Genomic DNA, 19,702 nt, shown 5'->3' on the forward strand with positions numbered 1-19,702 from the left:
GCAATGGGATCCAGTCCTGGGTTCCAGGAACAAACTATAGTCGTGTGAATTCTACTTAGGTCCCAGAATCCAATAGGTTTTCTCTGGAGACATGACGGCTCGGGTAACCCTGTTGAAAAGAGAAATCAATTTTTGATCGTTTTTAAACTGCATGGGAACAAACTCTATTTTCTTTTGTTGTTCCAGGTTTCGGCAGACTTGTAAGAACCTATCAGGCCAACTCCATGACCTTCAACAGGTTCCAGGCAGAAGATCTCGAGCACAATGATGAGGTGGAAACTGCTGCCATCAGCATGCACAGACAAATCATCATCACTGGCTGCAGAGATGAAACCATAAGGGTACACAACAGGAGACAACTACTTCTCACTTATTTATTTCATAGTTTTCCACAGCGCTTCTGCACTAACACAAGTATTAGGGCACTATGCGTTCCTATACCTGGAACAGAAACAGAAGCCTAATTAATACAGTTCACTAGGATTAAAGGATTTGAGAAGGAAGAGGGTTAGGTTGGAACATCAAGTTGCTATTTCGGAAAACTGGGGGCTTTTTAGTGAGTTCTAAAGGTTTGGTCCACAAATAGAGAGGAAAAGAAGTTCAGACTGGAGTTAGAGTTCCGATGATTATTGATTTTGAAGAGCTCTTGTTTCTAAGATCTCTTTGTCCACTTGAGATGGTCCAGATAAGTAGGTATGTTCGCGTGCAAAGTTTTACATACTAGGCAGCCTATTTTAATGTTGACTCTCGCTTCAATGGGTAACCATGGCTGCCAGACATGTGTATGACTTCATCGTCCATGTGATCTTCCCCGGCATGTGACTGACTCTGATTCAGTCCTGAGCTGCTCACTTGGCATGGGGCGAGCACCGGCCCTGACCTTACTGCTTTGCCTCACATGCCTGGTTCTGCTTTTGCCTCAGTTGTCTTGGCATCGTTTGGTGTGTACCTGGCTCTGCACTTGCCTCACCTGCCTCACCTGGCATGTGACTCACTGTGCCTCAGCCCCTACCCTTGCTCCTATATCCAATTTACTTTGATTAGCCCACAATGACCTCTGGCCTATCAGAGGAAGTGATTTATTCTGTTGTCTCCACATGTCCCAAAACACCACTCCATTACTACAAGAAAGGGGAGTGGGCAATGCCATGAGTGACAGAGCTCATTCAGAAAGCTGAAAGGGATGTAAAGTGGAGATGGTTTTAGGCAGAGCCCAATATTCCAGAACAACCTATCATTTACCAGTCAGACAAACACTGTTGTCAATACTCAGTATAGCATATTCTAAAGAGGCTCATGGAAAGGCAAGGCTGGTCGGATGCCGAGTTATCTGCAATGCAACGTCTTGTCACAGTAATGCCTTGAACGCAAACTATCCCACATGGGCAGCCATCTTATGACCATGCAAAGATGCCTTTAACAAAAAAATCTCAGAAGCTAGAAGTGTTTTAACTCACAAACACTTATGATCTCCAAAATCTCAAAAGTAAAATGGGTGTTGGAGCAAAAGTGTGGATATGCCTACGTTGACAACAGGAATATGAAAAAGAGAAATATATGAAGCATTTGTCCTCACAATCTCACTCCTTTCTTTTCCGCACACATAATAATGGCAAATATATTCTATTTAAAAATCTCACACCTATACCCTTCCTTAGAAGCATTGTGAGGCAGTTACTACTTGTAAGTAGCACATTAACTAATGCAAAATTATTAGGAGGAAATGTAAATGAAAGCTCATTCCTGTTGCCCTTCACAACTTTCGTGCAGTCATGTAGTTATCTTTTTTCGCTCAGATTCATATATATACATATTACTTTAAGTCAGCTCACTATCCAATATATAGGTGATGGATTTAACTTAGACCTGAACTAAATACTCTAGCTGTTAAGGACCTCTTTAAGTCACTGTTCTTCCATTTCACTATCAAATTTCCCTCAGGATGATAGCGGCAGAATAATGCATAGCCACATCCAGGGTGCCATAGTGTTTCAGTACACCCTAGAGGCGAAGGCCAGGTCCTGGTCCGAATGGACTGCTGCTACTGCATATGTGCCATTAACCCCTTCAGCGCTGGGCGAATTCCGCCGCGGTGCTGAAGGGTTCGAGCGCGGGCGGGCTCATGACGGAACGGTTCCGTCATGAGCACAGCTCAACCGTGGCTCATGACGGAACCGTTCCGTCATGAGCATGGAAGGGGTTAAAGACTTGCAAATCTTTAATAAAAGTTCGAGCCTCAGCTGATCGCTGTGGCCACACCCATAAAAATCAAGAACGAGAATCAACAGTCCCTAAAATTCATTTAAAAGCACCATCCGAATGGGGAGGTCCACATTTATCCAAAAAGAGACATTTCAAGGGCTTGTTGGAAATTAAAAGAGGTGTCTGTGGTGGGCGAGCAACAGTGGAACTTTTAACTTTTTGACAAATGTCACAGTGAAGGACAACATTTTTAGTTTGTTTATAATTATACATTTCTGGAGTAAAGAAACTGTAGCCACCACACCGGCATGGGCAGTTACTAATTCCTCATGAGCAGATATTATTAACTCTAATCTGCGGTCCTGGTTGGGTATCACTCGATCACCCGCCCGGGACTGCGGGCTAATGGGGTTAATTTGAGGTCTCAACAGACAGGAGTATTTTGCTGAATAGCCTTTAAGCAAGGGCTCACCATTAGCTGAAGCAGTGACCGCAGCCATTATCTCTTCATCTATTCCCGTATGTGAGCAAGTAATAACAGTAACAAAAACTGTTTTAACTGCCGCTTTGGCAGCCTCATCAGCCAATGAATTCCCAACAATGTGTACACCAACATGTTGATGACTCAATGTATGAATAACATGAGTCTCTGGCAAATCATTTTTAAATGCCGCCACCTTTCCCCAAAGCAATGTATGCTTGATAGCCTTTCTTTTAGAATCAGTGAATCCATATAAGCTCCAATAAGGTAAATTTACATTAAAGGCCCGGACACAATAATATGAATCATATACTATGAGTATGGGGAATTCAGGATCCGTATTCTGTAATGCCAGAACCAAGGCTTTCAATTCAGCTAGCTGAGCGGTACAGCCACCTAGAGTTTCTGTATACGTTTTTGTGACTGAAATACACCATCATCCATGACAACCTTTAGTGCAGCACATGCTGCTGTGTATTTGTACTTAATACCAACCGCAAGCTGGGCTAACCCATCAGTATAGATTACAAAATTGTACTGATCTACAGGCAAAAGTTCAATAGACTCTTGGTATACTTGTTCATACTGAAGGTATTCCTGTGTATGTAAAGTAGGGTCAAAAACATAATCTACATCAGAAGCTGTCGAGGAAGTGGCCCACAGTATCCATCTCGGATGCAAGGCTTTTTACACTAGCTTTTGTGACCGCCTCTAAGGCTGGATTAGGGGATACCACAATTATTTATTTCCCCTGAGCCAATGGAGGGTCCTTTAGGACAGCAGTCTGAACAGAAGTCAGACTTTTTTTCAATGGATGCAAAACGCATTTCAGCATTAGAATATAAATGCGATTTATATGCAATTGGTACTGTTTCGCCGTCATTGAACAAAATATATGTGTAGCCACTGGAACGCGCAATTATGGGATCACTATATTGGTACTGTTAACAAGAGTATGCAAGTGCCTACATTCATGCATGTCTTTTTGTAAGTGTCTGAGAATAGAATAGGGTTCACCAGTTCAATGTTTATTAGAAAAATCAGGACAAATGAAATTGTACAACGATTTAACCCTTTGTGCATAGTTTGGCATGTTTGTTCTCCCAAAATGTAGGAAGCCCAAAAGTGATAGAAGCTTTTTCAGGGTGGCTGTAAGATGGCACATTTCTCTGAGAAATGTGGCGTTAGGCTTTTATCTGCATTTGACAATTCATATGCCAGAAACAGGACACTGAGATGGATGATTTTATATTTTGGAAAATTGAATATATAGCCATGTTCAGCAGATCCCAGAATAATGCAATCCACCCTGGCCAAATAAGTGTTTAGATCATCATCTGTAAGGTAAATGCCATCAACGTATGACAACGCCTCTGTGTCAATTTCTTGCAGAACTGAAGTTACATGGGCAGCAAACAGACATGGACTGGTATTATAACCTAGTGGGCACTGTGAAGGCTGTTAAATTGTGGCTTTCGGGCGCTATATTTTGACAGAAAAAAACATTGGGAATGGCCAATGTAGTTTTGCATTATTTAAGATCAATGTTTTAAATCAAATCTGTACTGTGGGAATTTAGTACCGCAAAAGTGTGTTTGTCACTGTTTCATTGTCAGTAGTCCAAGAGTATGCGAATAATCTGGTTTAGGCACAGGAAACAATGGATTACTCATAGGGGAGACACAAGGTTGAATTACACCCTGATAGTCTAATTGTTCTAAATTCTCCTTAACCGTGGGGTTTAGCTTCAAGTTTAATAGGGTATTGTGCTTGCACCTGCGGGCTGGACCTTATAGGTGTAACATGATAAGGCGAGTCTTTATCCCAATCGGATTTGTAAAACAAGAGAGGTACACTTGAAAACTAACAGTAAATGTACACACGGGGGCCCTGGCTGAGTGGTGAAATACTGATCTCTCGGCTAACCCTATGGAAAAATGCCTTAACTGTGTCTAAATACATCATTGTGTGGCAAAACATTCCATCTGTGTGTCACAGTATAGAAACATTATGCGGAATCACCTATCACAGTGCCAAAATATCTTCAACAGCATATCAGTATACTACATAGCTGTGTGCTTCTATGTAACACCTGAGCTCTAGAGTATACCCTCTCTTTCCAGAAGTTCCAATCACTGTGCCAGAACATACCATCCCTGTGGTAGATTATCCCATCTTTTGCCAGAATGCCAATGTTGTGCCAAAATTTCACTTTGCTTTACAAAGTATACAATTGTGATACCAGAATACCCATTGCTATGTAAGAATGGCCAGTTATTGTGATAGATTGCCCATCACTGTGCCAGAATAGCCAATCACTGAGATAGAATGCACATCACTGTGCCAGAATAGCCAATCATTGAGCTAGAAAGCCCATCACTGTGCCAGAATAGCCAATCACTGAGCTAGAATGCACATCACTGTGCCAGACTAGCCAATCACTGAGCTGGAATGCCCATCACTGTGCCAGACTAGCCAATCACTAAGCTAGAACGCCCATCACTTTGCCAGAATGTCAGTATTATTCTTTAACAAAACCCCATAATTACATCAAAATATATTTATCACTTTTCCAAAATATGCCATTGTGATGCCAGAATAGGTCATATATTCAATCAATCAATCAGGGGAATTATAAGCGCACTACTCACCCGTGAGGGTCTCAAGGCGCTGGGGGGAGGGGGGTTCTGCGGTTCCGTTCAGTCGAAGAGCCAGGTCTTCAGAGCCTTCCTGAAGGTGTTCAGGGAAGGGGCGCGTCTGATGTCGGTCGGAAGCGGGTTCCAGGTCTTGGCCACGATGTAAGAGAAGGATCTCCCCCCTGCTCTGTGGATGCATGGGGTTTCGGCGAGGAAGAGTTTGGTGGAACGGAGGTTTCTTTTGGGTACGTGGAAGGTGATTCTGTCATTGAGGTATTGGGGTCCGGTGTTGTGTAGGCATTTGTAGGCGTGGGTGAGTATCTTGAAAGTGACTCTTTTCTCGATGGGGAGCCAGTGGAGCTTGCGTAGATGTCGGCTGATGTGTTTGTGTCGAGGGATACCGAGGACGAGTCTGGCAGTGGTGTTCTGTATCGTCTGGAGTTTGCGGAGTAGGGACTTGTAGATGCCGGCGTAAAGGGTGATTCTGTAATCCACCCTGCTGGTCATGAGTGTGTGAGTGACTGTCTTCCTTGCCTCAGGGGGGATCCATTTGAAAGTCTTACGGAGGATGCGGAGGGTGTTAAAGCAGCTGGAGGCGGCGGTGTTGACCTGTTGGTTCATGGAGAGGGAGGAGTCGAGTACGATGCCAAGGTTTTTGGCGTGGTCTGTGGGGGTCGGGGGCTGCAGTGGGCCACCAGGTGTTGTTCCATGCCGATGTGGTGGTTCCGAAGTCGAGGACTTCTGTCTTCCCCGAGTTTAGCTTTAGGCAGCTGTTGCTCATCCAGGCTGCGATGTCCTGCATTCCTTTCTGGAAGTTGAGTCTGGTGGTGGTGGGGTACTTGGTGAAGGAGAGAATGAGCTGGGTGTCGTCGGCGAAGGAGACTATGCGGAGGTCGAGCTGTCGGACGATGGCAGCGAGGGGACCCATGTTGATGCTGAAGAGGGTTGGACTGAATGATGATCCATGTGGGAGTCTGCAGTTGATTTCTGTGGGTTCGGAGAGGAAGGGTGGCAGTCTGATCTTTGGCTTCTGCCGGTGAGGCACAAGCGGATCCAGTCGAGGGTGGTGCCTTGTAAGCTGGCGTTGTGTAGTCTGGCTGCGAGTGTGCGGTGGGAGACGGTGTTGAATGCTGCTGAGAGGTCAAGTAGAATCAAGGCTGTGGTGTGGCACTGGTCAAGGAGGGCGTGGATGTCGTCGGTAGCGGCGAGTAGGGCGGTCTCGGTGCTGTGGTTGCTGCGGAATCCGGATTGAGAAGGGTCGAGGATGGCGTTGTTTTCGAGGAAACTTGTCAGTTCTGCGCTGACGATCTTCTCGGTGTCTGTCGGGTCTGCTGAGGGCTTCTTGAGCAGGGGCCTGACTTCTGCGCGTTTCTAGTCGTCGGGGAAGGAGCCGATCTCGAAGGTGGTGTTGATGGTGCGTTGTAGTACTGGTGTGATGGCAGCTCTGTGGTATATGTGTGGTGTGCAGGGGTCTGTGGGGGCCCCAGAGTGGATGCCTTTCATGGTCGTGGCGGACTCTTCGGTCGTGATCGGTGTCTAGGTGGAGATGGTGGGCTGGCTGGCGTTGCTGGAGGGCAGGCTGGCAGAGGGGTCAGGCGTATGGTCATTGATGTTGTCGTAGAGGTTCTTTATCTTAAGGTGGAAGTAGGATCCCAGTTTGCCGCAGAGGTCCTGGGAGGGGGTTATGTCCGTGGTTTCACTGCAGGTCTTTGTAAATTCCTGGATGATGCTGAAAAGTTCCTTGGAGTTGCAGGAGTGGGCAAGGATTCTGTTGTGGATGAAGGTCCTTTTAGTGGTTCTGATGCGTTGTTGGTATTCCCTCATGGCGTCCTCGTAGGTGGTGTAGTTTTCAGGTGTCTTACTGTACTTCTCCAGGCGTCTGCAGATGCGTGTGGTTTCTTCGAGGTCGATGGTGAACCAGGCGGCTTTCCTGGGGCGCTGCTTGTCGAGGCTGCATAGCGGGCGAGCTTGTCTGCGCAGTTGGTGATCCAAGTGTGGAGTTCCAAGGCTGCGAGGTTGGCATTGGTTGCAGCAGAGGGGGTGTTGCCGTTGAGGGTGGAGTTGAGTTGTCCTATTGTGACAGAATATCTCATCACTGTACTAGAACATCACAAAATGACAGAAAGTGCCACCATTACCGAACTATGCCATCTCTGTGGTAGAGCGCTCCATCATTGTCAGAATGCCTTACCTCTAGTCAAGAATGATCATCACTCTGACAGACTATCTTGTTATTGTCAAAAAATATTCCATCAATGTGCAATTTACTTGCTCAAAATGCCATAACACTCCATCACTATGCCAGAATAGGCTGTCTTGATACTAATCCATGCCAGCGCAGTGCCATAATATCCTATAATTTTGTCATAGTGCCACCACTTTACCCAACTGCCTATCACTGTGCCAGTAGTACGTATATTTGTCCATCAGTGTGTCATATTTTTGCTTCACGGTGCCACAACACCTCATCACTGTGAAATAATGTGTCACCTGTGTGCCATATACCATGGCTGTGCCAAAATATGCCACCGCTGTGTCAGAATCCCCCAACGTTGTGCACAAGTATGCAATCTCTTTAGATTACAGCACCATTGGTGCACATGTGTGTAATCCTGTGTCCGCACCCGAGGAGTTCCATGCTCATATGTAAATCGCTGCCAGTGCCATGCATCTGATGCAAGGGGCCTACCTCCCTCCTTTCTTCTGTCCGCTTGTGCAACTGTGTAAAGTGTCTAACTAACTAGGAACCCCTATTATTCACATAAGAAATCTAAAAAATCAGAAAAGTTCACACCATCTGGCCTTCTTTGAAAGGACCCATTAACACACACTTTTCAACCAGGAATTTCACAAACAACATTGGATGGCTTTGAATAGATTTGCCCAGCCATAAAAAGAAACAAGACATGGTACAGCTAGCAGGGATTCTCACTACCACTTTCGACATGAAATGTTTCAATCTCAAGTCACTTTTACTTTACTTCGACTCACTGATCTAATAACGTCTCCTCCCTTGTCCTACATTTGCAGGTTTGGAGTTTGTCAAAATCGGGGGAGCTGCTGGACTCCTTTGACGGCATGGGGATGCCCGTGACTCTGCTGGCCTTGTACGACGGCACCCTTGTGTCTGCATCCAGGAACGCTTACTACCTTAAAGTATGGAATCTGGACTATGACCAGAAACACAAAACAGTGCCGCCCTTCCAGGACCGCACTGAATGTACAGCCCTCTCCAATGGCGGCGACCTGGTGTACTTTCTGAAGACAGGAGACAAGCACAAGATCATAATCTGGGACTCTCTAGAAGGTATAACTTTGGGGAGTGTGATGTGCTGCAAAGCCTTCAATTTCATTATCAATGCTGGCCGGTCATTGTAGGCTGGGCATTCCAGGTCTGCACTAAGAGGCACCGAGAGGCCTGGAAGGTTGGCGGCTTGGAAACGTTTGGCACAACACCTTTGATAAATCCACGTGCTTTCTTTGAGTAATATCACCTCAGGCAAGCATCCCAGTATGCTTCTGCAGCCCCCTGAGGCTGATGGGGAGAGCCATTTTGTTTAGGTCGTCGACATAAAAGGTTAACATTGGATCCAACTCTTTTTGTTATTGTTCTCGTCATGATTGGACATTTGTCATATTTTTCAAGGCCTTCCTATTCTTTCCAAGGTATTATTTGCTTCTGCAGATAGCTGAGAATTGTTCAAAACTAATAATTTTTAAGGCGAAGGGGTTAGTATTTTAATTTCAAGTTCTGAAATGTTAGTTTCAAACACATTTAGTGTAATTTGATACATTTCCAGGAGACTTTAGATCTTTATCAGAAACATGGCTATTGCCAGGCAAGCAGAGTCCAGGAGTACAGGGAGACATGGACTGATTATTTTACTAATGTAAGAAAGCGTTTACTTTACTCATTCCCAAGTGGTACGTAGTACCCATTTCAAAGGTGGATAACATCATTTTTCCAGGAGATCTTCTCCAGGTCACTCACAGTCATTCTCTTGTTGCAGGTACGACTGTGGACGTTCTCGATGCGTCGGCGGAGGTGAGGTGCTTGGAGGTGGCACCAAATAAAAGGCTGCTTTTCAGTGGACTGGTGTCTGGCACTGTTCTCATCTTCCCGCTGGGCTCCAGGCAAGATGTCACCTGCCTCCCACCCCCAGAGACTCAACAGCCTCTCAGCTGCATTGCAGTCAGCAAGCAGGAAGAGAGGCTGGCCCTGGCCTACGTTGATTCGATCCTTGTGTTTGGCATTGGCACAGAGACACCTTGCCCAGCGATGCAGGGACCAGTGTACACCATCCACCCTGGGCTCCATGCAGCACTTACTAAGGTGGCGGTTCTTGCGGACTGTCAGGTTCTTTACGGGTCGGCGGATGGAGACTTAGCTGTTTATGAGTGTCAGACTGCCACAACGCTGCCGCTAGAGGGGCACGCCAGTAAGGTGACGTGCCTTGAGACAAGTCACAGTGAGCTTTTTGCCCTGAGTGGCTGTGAAGACTCTATTCAGCGTCTCTGGAACCTACAATACAAAGACTGGGACCATGAAATGTGCTACAAGGTTGGTCCACATTTGATGGATCTGTACGTGTTATTGGCTGAAGTCCATGAAGCGTTTATTGTGTTTGTTAACACTGTCATAGAGAGGGCATTATAGAAATGTGGTGACTTACTCTACGAAACACTGTCTGTGCCTCTGGTGCACAGATTTCACTAGTTGTATGAGTTCTTGGAGATTAAGGCATTGGATGACTTAGAGAACTGAGGCATTCCCTGAGTTCTTACACAGCAAAGGAGTCCGTTGAGAAATACAGGGTTGGATGACTACTGGATACGCATGGTGCTGGATGAGATCATAAAGAAGCATGGTACTGGGTGAGGTCATAAAGAGGCAAGGTGCAGGATGAGGTCATAAAGAGGAAAGGTGCAGGATGAGGTCATAAAAAAGCAAGCTGATAGATGAGGTAATGAAGAGGCAGTAGGCTGGATGAGGTCATAAAGAGGCAAGGTTCTTGATGAGGTCATAAAGAAGTAAGGTGTTGGATGAGGTCTTAAAGAAGCAAGGTGCTGAATGAGGTCATAAAGAGGCAAGGTGCTGGATGAGGTCATAAAGAGGATGGTTCTGGATGAGGTCATAAAGAGGCAAGGTGCTGGATGAGGTCATAAGGAAGCACGATTCTGGATGAGGTCATAAAGCGGCAAGGTGCTGGATGAGGTCATAAAGAAGCAAGGGGCTGGATGAGGTCATAAAGAGGCAAGGTGCTGGATGAGGTCATAAAGAAGCAAGTTGCTGGATGAGGTCATAAAAAGGCAAGGTGCTGGATGACGTCATAAAGAGGCATGGTGCTGGATGAGGTCAAAAAGAGGCAAGGAGCTGGGTGAGATAATAAAGAGGCAAGGTGCTGGAAGAGGTCATAAAGGCATGGTGCGGCTTGAGGTCATAAAGAGGCATGGTTCTGGATGAGGTCATGAAGAGGCAAGGAGCTGGGTGAGGTCATAAAGAGGCATGGTGCTGGATGAGGTAATGATGGAATGTGGTGCTGAATAAGATCATAAAGAAGCAAGGTGCTGGATGAAGTCATAAAGAAGCACGGTGCTGAATGAGGTCATAAAGCGGTAAGGTGCTGGATGAGATCATAAAGAAGCAAGGTGCTGAATGAGGTCATAAAGCGGCAAGGTGCTGGATGAGCTCATAAAGAGAAAACTTACTAGCGAGGTGTAGCACTAGATGAGGAGTCAGCACACTGCCGGAGTTCTTATAGAGCAGAGGAGTTGATTGAGAAACACAGTGCTGAATGAATACAGGTACGTGAGGTTTTCAGCTGGATAAGCTCACGGAGAGACAAAGTGGTGGCCAACTACAGAGAGGTGGAGAAGGATGAACTACTGGAGACGCAGGGAGGTGTTGGGCGAGTCTTTAGAGACATGGCGACGGATGAGTTTATAGAGACGTGGTGATGGGCGAGTGCTTGGACGTAGCACTGCATCCATTGCTGCTGGGCGGGGGATGACCCGTCATGGGATGACTTCATAGAGATCTCCTGTGTTGGTGGAGTCTTAGAGAGGTGTCAAATTGAAACAGCTCCAAAGTAATGCAACATCTTTAAAGTTAGTTATTTTTGTCGTCCTTGACAGGGTTTCTTTTTCCAAGGTGTCCAGTGTGCGTGCTTTTCTGCAGACGACAAGTACATCTTCACAGGTGCAAAGGACAGGGCCATTAAAGTCTGGGAAGTTTCGAGTGGTGAGTAACCATCATATACTTTTTTTCTAGAAATGGAGGAATAATGGTAGGATTACCGAAGGACAAATTACTGAAGCACGCTGAAGTTTTATCAAAATTACCAAAAATATATACATACATATCTGAACCGAAATGATTATGTGATTTTTCTCTCTCTACATATACACACACGTGTGTGTATATTTGTATGTGTATATGTATATTCATTATGGATTTACCAAGAACATAAATGCATTCTATAAGTCTATGAACTCACCCCATAAAAAAGACCAACTCTGTGCTTCAAACATAAAATTCATATAACCACATTGTTGCGTTAAAAATACTTAAATACTTCCCGGTCTATCTCTGGTTTATTTCAAAGTTTAATATTCACAGTACACAACCCAGATGTTACATATTACCCTGAGGCTGCTGCAATCTGACATACAAATACTTACAACAGTATAGATCATAAATAAACAAAGGCTTAGGGTCTTAATTAGAGTCACTAATGTGACGGATATCCTGTCCACTTTATAACAAGTGCAGTAGGATATAATGCACGTGTATTAAGGCGGGTGGGATATCCGCCATGGTTGGGTATGAGCAAGTGCTGCCCCGGAAAGCAGTGGAGATTTGTAGCTGCTGAAATGTAGCACTTTGGGAGTCCAAAGACGACTCTGCACAGAAATACATAAATGTCACAGTTCTAACTGCACAGGTCCAAAACCAAGCTTAACCGTGGCTGCCAGTAAGTATCACCCAAGTCTAGTGAAGGAGTAAACGAACTTCAAGTAGGCCCAGGTGGGATGACTGACCAGCTCTCACTTGGACTCCACACAACAGGAACCTACTTGTAACCTGCCTTATTGCAAACATTCTTGAATTGCATCAATAGGCTCTCGTTCGCTGTTCAGCACTTTGATGACCCCCAGCTAGGAATCAGTTCTGTTTGAAAATGGATTTGGAAATACCACAAACAGAATAACTGGTACTGTGGGATACAATGATTACCAGGCACAGCATTACGACTTTGGGCCTTTGGAATGGAGAGTGACCGTGGAAAATGGCTTTTGTGCCCAGATTTTTGTAAAAGTTTTCATGGATATATATTCCATCTACTAGCAATCTATGTGTCAGGTTAAAAACCAGAAGATGCAGATTTTCCCAAAAAGCTTGTAATCCGATTTAACCTTTGTAAGAAAGTGCCCTCTTTCTGCATGGTTGCCCCCACTTTTTGCTCAACTGCTGATGTACTTCGACTGAGTGTGCCCTGGGTTCCTGCCAAACAGGCACCCAGGGCCTATGTTCATTCCCTAAACTGCATCAAAAACAAAACCCAATTGGCACTCTTTGGCCACAGGTCAGTCCCTTGTAAATGGTACCAGAGGTACCCAGGGCACTGTGGCCAGGGAAGGCCTCTACGGACTGCAGAACTTATTGTGCCTCCCTTAGAGGCCCTGTACCTTTACGCATACACACTGCCATTGCAGGCTGCGTGTTTTGGTGCAGAACAAAGTGAAGAGTCGACATGGCACACATCCCTGAGTGACATGCCTACAACCCACTGCCCTGGCATAGGTCAGCCACCCCTCTAGCTGGGTGCACTATAACAGTGGTGAGGGTAGAGGCACATGAGCCCTGCCCCCTACAGTGTCTAAGCCAATTCTTAGACTTTGTAAGTGCAGTAATACCATTAGGGGTATATGGTGCTGGGAGATTGTCATTACGAATTCGACAGCATCATAATGGCTTTACTGAAAACTGAGAAGTTTGGTATCAAACTTCTCAGCACATTAAACCCACACTAATGCCAGTATGGGATTTAATGAAAAATGCACACAGAGGGCATCTTAGAGATGCCCCTTGAAAAACGACCTAACACTAGTGTCCAGGCTGAGTGATTGATTGCTCACCAGCTGCCACCACCAGACATGTTTCTGGACCCCTGGGACGAGAGCTTGCTGCTCTCGGGAGTCTGAAACAATGCACATTCTGGGACGAGGTGCCAAGCCTCCTCCCCCAGGATGGGCAAGGTCCTCGAAGGGGAAGCTTCAAAGGCTTGCCTTCTTTGTGAGCTTCCCCAGGCCTTTGCTGCTTCCAGCAACTGGGCCCCACCGGTTCTGACCCCCACTTTGGGCTGGAGAATCGGCAGGAAAACCAAGTGAGGAAGGGATGTGTGCCCACCTTTCCCAACCCCACCCCTCAGTTGGGGGAGGCAAGGTGAACCACAACTCTCAGTCTCCGCCATCTTGCAGACGGGGGACCCAGCCAACCAGAGTGATGTATATGCCCCTTTCCCACTGGAGGATGGCTTAATAGGGGGTGCACCCACCCCAAGGAAGAGATCCATTGGTCCCAACCTTTTACTTACCTGTAACGCCCCTAAATCTAGTATTTAGTGGCACTCCTGAACCTTGCTTCCTCGGACAAGAACCGACCAAGAAGAAAAGAAAAAGAAAGACCAAAGAAGCCGTGCCGAAGCTAAGAAGAGGAGGACGTCCACTGACTTGGCCCCAGCCCTATCGGCCTGTCCCCAACTCGAACCTGCTCCAGCGAAATCCCGTGTGTCCTGCAGCCAGCAGCCTCAAGAACCTGAAGGACCAGCCCTGCCTTCCAACCTAAAGACTTTGTCTCCCGCACCAGATTTGCTCACCCACAGACTCAGGCCCCAGCCAAAACCCCGAGTCTGAAACCACTTTGCACCCGACGCCTACGGCCTGAGTTTGCATGGCCCAACACCACGAGGAGGTCTTCCTGGCGATCCTAACCTGAGATCTGGTGATCTCTGACCTGCCTCGACCCTCTCCACAACACCTGCAGTATCTTTCTGGAGTATCCCCCCTGATCACGACAGGAGCTGGGAAGAAAACCCAATGCCTAAAGACACCCCTGCATCCGACGTCCCACGGCCTTGGGTGGCCCAACCAACGGTGTCCCAGCATCCCAACGTACCTCTCCAGCCGGTGGTCACCTCCAGAAGATCTTCGTCCCTGAGCCTGCACTCTTTGTTGTAACCGGAGAATCCCCATTGAAACTTACAGGGCACCCAATGCCAAAACAGCACCCTGCACCCAGCCGCCCCTGTGCCGCTGCAGGTGTACTTTGGGTGCTAACTCAGACCCCCCTCTTCTCTGAACCTAACACCAGGCGCTTTGGTCCCACAACCCAGTGGCCTGCTTGTGAGCAGCCACCAACCGGAGGCCCCCTTATGCCCCATTGGATAACATTGGGCCTCAGCACTCTGCACCCGGCCGCCTGAGTGCCGCTGAGGGTGTTTTGAGAGTGCATCCTTGACACTGGGGGATCACTGGCTCTAACCCCAGAATACCAACCCCCACAACAAAGTACTCACCTGTTAACCGATAACTTCATTTCTCTTTATAGGAATACATTGACTGTTTTTCCTTGAAAAGTGTTGTAAGTGTGGAGTTGATTTGTTTGAAAACATGAAAGACTGCAACTGTATAAAAACTGATTTACTAACCTTTTCTCCAGGAAATGTCCCAGTGCGATAGCTAGGCACATCACACTGAGTAGAAAAGTAACTTAAAAAGTAATCTGAAAAGTAACGTACAAAGTAATCTGGAAGGTAATTAAAAAGTAATTTCAACATTTTGACTTACCTGTATTTCAATCAACTGCATTTGAACCTGCATTCAATTGTAAAACACTGCCTAAGATTTTGCAAAATATTCATTTCACTAACCTGTGCCACGCTTTGCTTGGTTCCAGAAATAAAAAAAACGAAATAATATTTTTATACAAAAGAAATTGTTCAAAGTTCAGTCTTTGAGTGTGTGACATCATTTGCTGATTGAGTGTGTACAACAAATGCTTAGCACTACCCTCTGATAAAGCTTTACTGCTCGCCCACACTACCACAATTAGAGAGTAGGATGCATTCTACTTTTACCTCTGCCTCCCTTTGGGGTTCCACTGGACTCTGTGCACACTATACCTCATTTTGATATCGTATACACAGAGCCAGCTTCCTACAACCTTAACTCCCTTTATCGGACAATCAGGATTTACGAGAAACTCCTAACTCAGGTCAATACATTGAGCCTTTAGCAGTGGAGGTATCACAATAACACAAACGGTATGTTTTGCAGGGCCGTCCTCCGTGCAACAACTGATCCTCCAATGGATCTGATAACTTGAGATCTATTCTAATCTCATCCTCGTCGCCAATTAAATAAAGAGCGTGACACCATGCTCATGTAGTAAGTAGTAGATTATTCCATAAAGATTGCGCAGAAACCTACCCAGCAATAGCACCTCTCACCACAGCATCTCCCGCCTAACTACCCTAAAGGACGATTAACACATTCCCCAGTAACAGCTTACCAAGACACACCTCCATAACAATCCAAGCCCAAGAACCTACAACGTGTGTCAACCGCAATACTACACGCTGCTTGCTTAAAGCTGTTAAAACCATTTAATACAGAATCATTACCAAAATATTGATAACATTAGTCACAGTCCTTCAACAAACATCTTTTTTAGATGGGGACCTGTTCTAACTGAGTTTTCATTTCGTCCACTACTAGCCATCTCATTTAGAATACAACTGTTTGAACATCTTCTATACGTAGACTGTTGCCTGGACCCTGACTGAACCTCCCAGCTTCAGGACTGACCTGTTGTTGTTATGGTGCTGTTTTCTACTACTAATAAACACATCTTGGTACTTAGGACAAAGCTCATTTATGCAACTCAAATATTGGACTGCATTAATGGTGCCCATGGGAGGTGCTACTGACTTGCCTCATAGAAATATTTGCTGGAAATCAGGCTCTTCAATGTCCTGGGTTTACTAACTTAATTTTTTTTGTGCTCTATCATCCCACCATAGGATCCTTGCTTGCAGTCCAGTATGTGTACGCAAGTGTTAGCCGAATCACATCAACAACAGAGGGGCTTATTGCCACAACAAGACTTGGTTACGTGATCAGAGAAAGGTTCCAGAGTCCCCAAACTATTAGCCCTCAGCACAACCCTCTTCAGAATATTCGTGCCACCTGCACAGTGAAATCTAGGAAAGAGGAACACGCCAAGAACTATGCGACAGACTCAAAAACACAACAGAAGAAAGGAAATCGCAACCAGGGTAGCAAGTCGTGTCTGATAGTGTAACTTGTGGAATGGCAGTGCCTAGTGACTGAAATGTCCTTGTGGCCTCTGGAGCGCGGGGAAGTTGGCGAGAGGATACAGATGAGGTTCGGTTGAGTGCTCAACCATATATTTCTTTTCTGCAAGAAATCTTCAGGTTTCCCTGCGCCTGGTAGCTGCATGGCACTTTGTTACATTTAAAGAAAAAACGGAATAGCACTTACCAATTAAAGCTGCAAGAGAAAACCTTCATTGCTACAAAGCGATTGTGGCCTTGTTACCATGTTTATTTTCATGTTTATTTGAGTAGAATTTAATACTTTAATAATTTAATAATTTAATGGAGAAGTGTGGCTCAATGATTAGAGCGGCAGACCCTGATGCAGAGGTCTAGCCCGGGACCAGGGTTCAATTCCCTGCCTCGGCGGGTCTTGGGCTCAAAAATTCCACGGACCTGATAATTCTCGCCTCGGTGCCTATTCTAATCATGGGTCCCACTCTGCAACTCTGGGCAATAGCTTGCTTAATCTCCACAACGGCCCCCACAACGCTAAGGATGCCTGGTCTCCACCTTGGGAGTGCCTAGGAGTGGACGCCTCACAGGGAAAGCCAGGATGGGTTCCACAGCGCTATTCGTTCAAGCGCCTTGAGACCCTTGCAGGTGAGTAGTGCGCTATACAAGTATCAAATTTACATTTTTATTTACAATAAATAAGACATTCAGCAAGTGAATTCGATGAGAATGATATATGGCTTTAAGTCAAGATTTGCCTTTGTTCGTAGATTCTCACTCCAAGCAAAGTTACAAGAACTGTCTCTCCAGCCCATTTTTATTCCCCTAAAGAGGTGGCCTTCAGGTGCACCGAGTCAACTATATTAGTGGAAAGAGATGGCATCGGCCTAAGTAATCATTCTTTAATAGACCACACTGGACGAAACTGATAGCCCATGTGGTGAAACGAGTAGCTACGTCTCTGAGGGTTGACTACGGGAATCCTACGTGTGCTTTTTGGGCAAAGTGACGTCTTAAGGAGACTTTGATCTTTTCAGTTCCTTGTAGGAAGAACATTAGAAACAGACATTGCACATACGGGTCCTCGTGATAATGGTGATTGCTTTTCACAAGATGGGGCTTCACAGTACATTTCGGTTTAATCAATGAAGCCACTGAGATATTCTAGAAGAATGAGACTGGAAATGTTGTGCCTCGGTGCATTAAGGCTTAGCCACCTGTTTCACTGCGGTGTTTATTCATGGCACGCTCATTGTAAACGGCCGGCTAACAGTTCAGCCCTCCAGACTGAGTTTTCGCTCAAAGAAAGAGGCAATGCACTTCATATTTCTATGCATGCTTTTAATAAACATTCTTGCTGAAACAACTTTTACGTCTAATTGGAGGTTTTCGAAGATAATCTTGTCAAGATCATATATGGAAAAAATGTAGACAATTCTCATGCACTGAAACTAATTGTTCGACTTTTGATCCCTGCAGTAAATATGTACATAATTGAGAAGTCTGTACAAGAAAAAAAACATGAATGATATTGAGACAGCGGACATGATAGGTTTTATTCTAAAGTTCTTGATGACTTAACATTTTAGGAAACATTTCCTCAACCCAAATGCCTATAGGATATTTAAAAAACAAATACTGGTGTGCTCATGTCTTTCTTGTACTCAGACTGCTACCCTCAATTTGTGGCCCTGCTGACAAATTAAATATGTACATATCCATTTTTTGTGATCAATATAGCCTGATACATCGATGGTATTCCAGTGATTCCAATAATTAAATATACGTATGTTGACTATCTACATATAAGTATGCTGACTGTCTTCAGAGAATGGTAGATAACACTTCAGTGAACTGATGCACAGGTACAGAGATCTTTTGTACATATGACCGTGCATCAAACGTTTTTTACACAGAGAGCAAGGCAGGATTGATGGGAGACTTCTGGAAGCACAGACCTCCATGACAGATATAATTATCGTGCCAAACGCTAGGGAGGCGTAAAAAAAACGAAAAACGAATAAAATACAATTAGCACTTTCACATCGAAAATTCTGAAAGTGACAAAAAAACAATATTTAATGGACTAGGTTTTACATTTATTCCAAGCGAGTGAAAGGGTATTGTTCCCCAATAAAACATGTTTTTGTAGCGAGTGTGACAATAAACATGCATTTACACACTTATTACTGCAGTGCAAATGTTGAACACTATGTTCAATTTATACAGCAGCCTAACTTGAGAAATCACAGCTTACGGTTTTAAAGATTCAACATTACTATCCATCCAATCTTTATTATAAAATGCAATTCAGCCAAACACAATATGCAAACAGAAACAATATGTCAAAATACAATCACCTAAAATACAATAGACAGTTCTTACAAGACACGTTACAAGGCTCCTGCAATCACTCAACAACGGTAAAAGTACAAACATAAACTCTCAGCCGATTTATGAGTCCACTATATGTAAATCTATAGCGTCATTCAGTGTGAATTATGTGACAAGAGCCTAGATTTGATACTTTTTGTTAGATGAGAATGTTTTATAATCTGTCTTTGGCGCTATCCTTAGTATTTGGGCTTATGGTGAATTTTCAGAAATACGCTTGATAAACTGCTAAAGGATTGGTGGTTGAGGATCACTAAATATAGATTGCTTGGTATCCATGTCTATATTCATATAAATTATTTTTTCAGATATATACTTGTAAAATAATAAATAATTGATTTTATATTTTGAGATTCATCCATTTCTTTTGTGAACTTGTTGAACGCTGTAGCTGATGACAAGTATATGTGAAGCACAGAAACCAACCTATTGCTATTGACTAACGGATACAAACCTCCAAGACACACAAACTCCTGGTCGTTATCGGACAAGAAACCAGCTGTCAACTCGGACGCAGCACAATTTTAAAGCCACGTTCGAGCCAGAAGCAGTGCTTGGCTTAATGTATTGTTGTGGAAGCCCTAATTTGCTGCACAATTACTTCCCAAGTTCTGTTTGTTGCACCTGCACTCTGC

The 19,702-nt window shown here is 44.9% G+C and overlaps 1 protein-coding gene across 1 annotated transcript in view; it reads left to right on the forward strand.

The window, feature by feature from the left end:
- NWD1 (NACHT and WD repeat domain containing 1) overlaps positions 1-19,309 on the forward strand; it is a 77,383-nt gene extending 58,074 nt beyond the window's left edge. Inside the window, exons 16-20 of the mRNA XM_085636860.1 lie at positions 187-341; positions 8,350-8,626; positions 9,330-9,880; positions 11,455-11,560; positions 16,404-19,309. Coding sequence (XP_085492986.1) covers positions 187-341; positions 8,350-8,626; positions 9,330-9,880; positions 11,455-11,560; positions 16,404-16,684 — 1,370 coding nt within the window. The 3' untranslated portion in view covers positions 16,685-19,309. The remainder of the gene's footprint in view (positions 1-186; positions 342-8,349; positions 8,627-9,329; positions 9,881-11,454; positions 11,561-16,403) is intronic.
- Positions 19,310-19,702: the final 393 nt, after the last annotated feature.

The sequence above is a fragment of the Triturus cristatus genome, chromosome 12 (genome assembly GCF_964204655.1).
Source record: "Triturus cristatus chromosome 12, aTriCri1.1, whole genome shotgun sequence".
NCBI lineage: Eukaryota > Metazoa > Chordata > Amphibia > Caudata > Salamandridae > Triturus > Triturus cristatus.